Source organism: Mixophyes fleayi, chromosome 5, assembly GCF_038048845.1.
Source record: "Mixophyes fleayi isolate aMixFle1 chromosome 5, aMixFle1.hap1, whole genome shotgun sequence".
Taxonomy (NCBI): domain Eukaryota; kingdom Metazoa; phylum Chordata; class Amphibia; order Anura; family Limnodynastidae; genus Mixophyes; species Mixophyes fleayi.
The window spans coordinates 277139989-277147664 of NC_134406.1; the positions used below are offsets into that span (position 1 = coordinate 277139989).

General features: G+C 44.8%; 1 protein-coding gene across 2 annotated transcripts; it reads left to right on the forward strand.

Annotated features, from left to right (window-relative positions):
- The first annotated feature begins 2301 nt into the window (after positions 1-2301).
- On the forward strand, positions 2302-7072 carry LRRC61 (leucine rich repeat containing 61). Of its 2 annotated transcripts, none has more exons than XM_075214298.1 (2): positions 2302-2400; positions 5400-7072. In XM_075214298.1, exon 2 carries the CDS (start codon positions 5784-5786, stop codon positions 6564-6566), a length of 783 nt encoding a protein of 260 aa, XP_075070399.1. In that variant the 5' UTR covers positions 2302-2400; positions 5400-5783; the 3' UTR covers positions 6567-7072. The 2 variants fall into 2 exon arrangements, with proteins under 2 accessions (XP_075070399.1, XP_075070400.1); XM_075214299.1 differs by lacking the exon at positions 2302-2400 and adding an exon at positions 3088-3112.
- Positions 7073-7676: the final 604 nt, after the last annotated feature.

Genomic DNA, 7676 nt, shown 5'->3' on the forward strand with positions numbered 1-7676 from the left:
GAGATCGCTAGTACCATAAACTACTGTGTGATTGTCCTTATTAGGACACTTGAGCTAATAAAACACTGCTTCAAGATCCTGCCTACTTACCTGCTGTAATTCCTGGGACCTACAGATTAGGCCCAAATCTAATCCTTTATCTGGCTGTTCTGAGGTTTGGACCCAGCGTCTAGAACCAACACTCTGGCCAGTGTGATAAGCCAGGGGGAACCATCCACAGGAACCGTATAGGAAGAGGTCAGGAGTACCAGCCAGGTGCCCAGTGATGGGGTACACTAGCAGCGACAGTTACCCAGAAGGACGCGGTTCTAGGTGCCATTGAAGGAACCTGGTGCTAGCAGTACAGTGCTCCCTGTAGCGTTTAGAGGGAGCATATTTTGGATAAGGAAACGGTGGCAAGGCCAGCCAGTCTCCAGCACCACAACAGGGTGGCATAGGCGGGCATCCTGTCATAGCATAATTCATTAAAACACGGTAAACACTATTTGCCAAAATATCCCAGTCATGCAACAGAGGTGCAGTGTACCCAACCTGTCCCCAATAATAGTTCCCAAAGGCAGAGTATTTTCTTGTGGTAATGTGGTCGTGGTTAGGCGGATTGTGGGTGTATTTGGGAGAAATGTGGGTGTAGTTGGGGCGTGGCCAAATCATGTCCTGATTTTGCTCCCTAAATTGTGGGAGGTATGACTCGCGCATATTTTTTTTCATGTTTTCCTTCTAGTCTTCTGGTATATATATTCATTAACAACCTTCATAAATGTAGCCAGGGATGGGGTTTCCGCTGTCGTCTTTCCATGTATTATAATGGGGCTGTAGCGGTGGTGATGGGCAACGCAGAAATGATGCGCAGTGCAGTGAAATGCGTAAATCCAAGCTGACAGTCATACGATTCCTACAGTTACTGATGTGTCTTCACCTTCCGGTGTCTCCCCGCATCCGTATCCCACCGCCGGTAGCAGCGCAGAAACGCCAGTCACCAATGGCTGCTTTATGATTGGTGGTGGATAACGCCTTACAGTAGCCACACCCACTTCCCCAACACCAGCTACAATTATTAATCCTCTACCTTATATACCACCTCTTATATATAAAGGATAATAATAATAATAAATCAGGGATACATAACTGCTATTTTACATAAATGGATTTGCAGACAGATGACTCTTAGAAGGTTTAACGGCTGATATCCTGACTTCCTTTATCTTCTTACCCCTATTTAACTATAACCTTAAATAACTGACACAAGACCTGAGTGTGGCAAATTTAAATAGTTTATTTACATATGGTGGTGGAGAAGAGAGCAGTCAGTCCAGGCAAAACCTACTGTCCATAGGACCTCATCCAATGGGGGACAACCAATCTCCCCCCGGGTGCACATATCTACCTAAGCGGGACACTGCGTCCCGGGCTTACAGAACCCACCCATCCTCTGGGCCAGACGGAACGCAACCACAGGGCGACCCACTTGGGGCGGTACCTGTACCAAGACTACAGCTGATTCACTCGAAGAGAGGGGTGTTCAGCTTGCCCACTACCGTAATGTCCGCCCCAACCACTGGCCGTCGTCTGTGCGGTGTTTTCCAGCAAATCTCCATCCAGGATCACCAACAGCCGTGCCAGCACGCCAATAACTGAGCACCAACACGAGAAGCATCCAGTCCTGTACCCATGCTACCAAGTACCGCCATCCAGGGAGGGTGGGTGGTCAACTTCCAGAACTGCAGAGACTGCTTAATTCTCTGCCCATCCAACTTATAGACCCTGTCCATCCCTCCCCTATGACAACAGATGGGGGTACTCCATAGTTAACTATTAATCCCCAGAGAATAAGCCAGTTTGAAGATACAGCCTCAGCCTTCAAGGCTTATTTAACCCCTTAGTTCTCATTCCCACAAACAGCAGAACTGCGACATTTTCTACATATCGAGCTTCTATGATTCTCCGAATTTAATTTAATTATAATTTCCTATGTGTCAGTTTAGTAAATATTAATATATGAAGCCCAGAAAGTGTGAATACAGCTCCCTGTGTGCAGAATAAGAGGACGGTCAGGGAATGGAGGAGATCACCCTCTGTAACAGAGCGACAGAATATACGGTGATATACCGGATTGTGCTAATGATAACAGAAATGTGTTCTGTGTATGTCACGTACAGCGCTGCGGAGCCTTAGAAATAAAAGATAATAATAATAATAACAATAATAATGAAGGAAGTGACAGTATAGAATGATGTCTATTATGTACCACGATCACCAAGTGGCTGCATTATAAATGTCTGCTGTCTCTTTAAATGTGGGGAGTGTGTCATCGTCATGGTGACAGTGTCATGTGTACACCCAGCAGGGGGGGGGGCACAGAGAGAGACAGGCAGACAGCCCAGGACCTCGGGTGACTGACAGGTGAGTGACATCATTAACCCTCTCACAGCTGGCTGACATCTATGATCTGCAGGATATAATGCAGCGTACAAGTGTATTATATATATATATATATAGCCAGGTGATTGTCTGTAGGACGATGGGGCTGATTTATTGAAGCCCTATTGGTTAGAAAATACATATTATGTTTCTGGAGGAGTGAGGGAGGGACTAGAGGATATAATACAGCCTGTACACTATGTCTACCACTATATATTTGCAGGTATACAGAGGGCAGAGAGACTGACATGTCTACATCTTATATGCAACATATGTGATATTGTACAGTACAATCATCCTGCATAATACAGACTCTGCGCATTGATGGCCCTGTTCTCTGTATATGTAATACACACGTTGTGCAACGATAGCCCTGTACTCTGTGTATCTATCTATCTATATATATCTATATATACACACACTCATACCCTGTACCCTGCCTATATAATGATTAGCCCATTGGCGTTTCCATGGTAACATGTTTTTTTTGCTGTCTAATTCAGTGAATTAGGTCACAGTCTCCCCTGCACTGATGGTCTGGAGACCCCACATATACCGGGGAGTTGTTATTATTTACCAACAAACTGCAAACATCCACAGCAACCAATCAGACATTTGCTTTCATTGTGAAAGTCGCAGGTTGGTGAAACCTAATTGCTGATTGGTTGTTACCATCCACTACCAGAGCCTGACAGTGAGTATTAATATCTTTGTATGACGGAGCGTGTTATCTTCTGTGTACACTGAGACGGGTCATACATGTACATAACATGGTTAGGTACAGAAAATGCAGACATACAGATTCCATTCCACATACATATTCACACATGTGAGGCTTTCATCTACATGGAACATACAGTGTATGGACACATCAAGCACATACAGTTCACACAGGACATATTTCCCAGCACATGCATGCTCAGGTGTTTGCAGGACACAGACTGTACATGTACCCACACATATATGTGCTGTCTGGTGCCGCAGGAGGGTAAGCGCAGGACATAGCAGGTTTAACCCTGACAGCTGCAGAGCAGTTTGTCCTCAGTGTTCCTTCTGATAAACTATTTTTCACCTCTGCGAAAAGTGGATTTTTAAAAAAAAACAATCAACAAACAACTTCACTTGTTGCCCTGGGGGAAGGGGCAATACAAGGGTCTTGGATTCTGGGTAGGAGGCTGCTTTGTGTCCAGTCTGCCTGTGTTTGACCACACGTATGTAATGGATTCATGAAGACTGACGCCTCCTAAATAATCCTGTCATACAACAATGCTTCCTTCCTCAGAACTTACAGCCCCCAAAAATTTATTTGGCTCCTCAACTACTAATTGGACCCCCCCATCCTGAGGTTTCTATTCTGTATCTAATTGGTTTAGGACAGGGGTGGTCAGATGTCCTTTTTACTTGTGTAATGTGTAGCTCATCTGGCATCTTCTCTCTCCCTAACCCCCCTGACCCAAACTTGTTCCCACCACTACCTGGCTGACTGGTCTAGGAGGACATATCAGAAGTTATATTGTCCTCAAGTGGGTCATTCCCACCGTGCCGAGAAACTAGTGGGTGTCCCGATTGGCCGAGGTCCAGTTCAGACCGGGGGATGTAATGGACAGATGACCACACATACACAGGCCAATAGCGTCATCTTCCCACCAACATGTCTGATAAATGCCTCAATGATTTAGATTATTATCGAGCATCACAGTCCTTACGGAATCGCAGACGCAGCGATGGTGCCGAAGAGGGATAATGGAGGATGGTCGCTAGGCGGCCCGATGCAAGTGGCATGAAGAAAGGGGGGGCAGACAGCGAAGTCCGTCCTATATTATTACACCTGAGCAGTGCAGGTAGGGGGCGAGGCAGGAGGCAGGACACGGTGAGGGTAATTAAAGGAGAGGGGGGAACGAAGTGTATTAAACATAGTTTTTCAGTTGCCCACTCGCCCATCCCCTACAGTACATGCAGGGATTTATTTAAAAAAAAATGTAACATATAAAAATATATATTATATATTAAGCACTTTATATGTGTAATCTTTGTTAATGTTTGACAAGTAATGTTGTTGTCATTGTATACTTTGTGAATATAATTTATTGCTCAAATTGCTTTGTAAAAGTTGGAAGGGCGGGAAAGTGGCGAGCCAGGCGTAGGAAGGGGGGTGCCAGCAGGGCCGGGCGGTATCACCCCAGGAAGACGGCCGCACACCTGGTTCCTGCTTCATTGGTTGGGCCAATACAGGCGGCGTGCCAGGTTAATTGGAGGGTGATTTATGTCAAGGGGTAAATTGTTTTTTACCCCTTGACATAAATCAAATAAATTGTTTTAGCCTTGCCCACTGTTTGTCTGGCAAATGCATGTTTGGAAGTGTTTAATAAAACTGTGACCAAATTAATTTTGCCAAATACTTGTCTCAGAGTCTTTCTGTATTAGCTCACTGTGTGGGATGCCGGTTGGTCGGTCTGTATCCTTTATCAGTTTTCACCCTTGGGTAGGGAAATGCTTTCTTAGGTGAAAAAATGAGAAATGTCCTATAGGCTGATGTCTGCCCGTCCTACCCTGCCCCAAACAGCTTCAAGTTACCATGTGCCACCTTTATTCCACAGACAGTGACCCCAGTCTTCACTGTATATAATAACTGTCCTGTCCAATGGCCGACCAGGGGATCAGGATTCTGTAATGGATCACTTCATGTGTCAGGATCTTCCGTTCTCTGACAGATCACCTCAAAATTTGTCCTTGTAAACACCACAGACGTTGCAACCTAGATTTAGGGAACTGGGTCATTCCTCCAGCACAGGAGTTGGTAAAAATTTGTTTTGGAGTAAACAAAACACCCCAGGTCGTGTCTCAGGTGCATTGTGCTACTCAGTATATTTGTGCTTTATAGGTATTACATGACCGAAAATGTCCGATCTGGGTAATATGAATGTAGTCCTACAAGTCCGATGAATTTGTGTATTTATAACTGTCTCATTCTCTTGTTTCAGATTGATTGGAGATCTCATAATCTGGGATATATGGATACACTGTAATTATATCTCAATCAGCTGATCCTGGATGAAGAGAGAAGAATCAGGAGGAGTCTGGAGACTGTGACCGAAGTGAAGTCAGAAGATCAGAACATTAAGTACCTTGTACGGTCACCGTTACACATAAATTACCTACCTGACTACAATTCATCTCCAGGCTTATGGATCTCATCTGATATTGAGTGTGTGACGTATGCGCCACATTTCTCTGTTACTAATCACAACTGGGAGTGCTATCCGCACACACTTACTAAAGCTGCAGATCTATATGTTGTACAAAAAGCGTTCTAGATTTGCACAAGTCTCGCACCCTAACATCTATTAGAAAAACGTTTCTGGACCATGGAAAGTAGAAGCAGCAAAGAACAGAACACAGACAATGCCAGGATCACATCTGAGATGCTGAAGTCTCGGACTGGTGAATTTGATCTGGAGTCCATTCTTTTCCTGAAGCTCCGTGGTCTGGGCTTACAAGAACTGGGGTGCATAGGAGAGTGTCTGAATCTGGAGCGTTTAGATCTATCAAACAACCACATCACTCACCTGGCTCCATTGTCCTCTCTGAAGCTGATGGTGGCTCTAAACTTGTCCTGTAACCGAATCTCTTCTCTGGAGCCTTTGGCGTCCTGTGACAGCCTTCAAATCCTAAACGTGGCTGGAAATCTCCTATGCAGCGTCGATAAATTACAATGCTTAAAGGGTCTCCGTAGACTGGAAAGCATCCGCCTGCGAGACCCTGTGTACAACCTGAGCAATCCTCTTTGTGCCAACAGTGCCTATAGGCACATCGTACTGGACACCATCCCCAGTGTCCGAGTGATTGATGGTGAAAGGGTCACTGGTTGTGGTAGTGACCTTTATCACCTGTGCAGGGACATTGACAATTCCTTAAAGAGGTTTATCAGCAGTGGTGCTGTGGAGCTCACAGGGTCCGTCAAACCTTGGCTGGAAGAAGGATACTGGGACCTGAAGCCAACTCAGAGCACAATCATTAAGGAGACCTATAAACAATTTAATGATGTTCTGCAGGAGTGCAAAGAACTGAGCAAGAGAGCGGACGATGCCATTGTGCAGGCTGAACGAGCCCTCACCACAAGAAATGAAACCAACTCCTATGTTTTCTGAGTCATCCCTTAAATCCCGACCTCTCGAATTCTGGAATCGTCTTCTCATCTCTTCAGGACTGACTAGGTGGACTCTACAACACAGGGCTCTGACTATCTGTCCCTCTCCTTTGGACTCTTCATTATTGACCACCTGAAGCCTCTACCTTCTACTTCTACCTTCTGTATTGCCCATACCATGGTTTTTAGTCTTTTCAAGCTCAATCTATTGGGCTTTTTAGAAGTTAAAATATATTCTCTAACCCTGATCTCCAATTTCATCCCTTTGGCCTCTTCTCTCTAACACTATCCTGCAGGACACTCTGCTACTTACCTCTTCCCCTCACACCTTTGTTCTGTGGGGCTTTTCACTCCTGACCTTCGGTATTCTCCCCCCATACTATCTGGACGACACTACACAGTTCTTCTACTGACCTCTCCTCATTTAATCCATAGTAGTTGTTCTTCACTAGTTACTAGCACAATATAATATTTCCACCTTTATAAATGATTAAAAATTAAAACTTACTGATTTTTGTCTTCCTTTCGGTTTGTGTCTGCAATAAAAATGATCCTGGCAAAAGTAAACTTTGAATGACATTCTAAGATGTTGAATCTGCAGAAATTATGTGTTATTCTGAAAACTGGAAAGATTGTTTTATATATTGTGAAATCCAGAGTTTTCTTGGTATATGAAATCAGTATTTCTGCTGTCACATACAGTTTACACTCTGGAACTTCCCCCAACAAAGAGACAACAGTCTGTCAACAAGCACAATTGTAATTACCATGTGTCAGGTAAAATAGAGACTGGATCATATCTCGGTGTGATCTGTGGGGAAAACTTATTCCTCCTCTGCTCATTCCAATGGAGACACTTCACATCAGGTATAGATTGCATCTACAGTCTATCCTGCTGGTATCCTGGGGTCCATATTCTGGCCTCCCCTCCCCCACGCATCCATGGTGCTAGCACTCAATCCACACCTAGGTCTTATGCTCAGCCAACCCCCCGACACCCCTCCTGGGCTTGTGTTAGATGTCTGCACCATCCACACTTCCTCTTCTGAAACACATCTTGTCTTCTGCACTTTCTAAGCCCTTGAACCATCTTGGCCTTTGCCCCAACTAG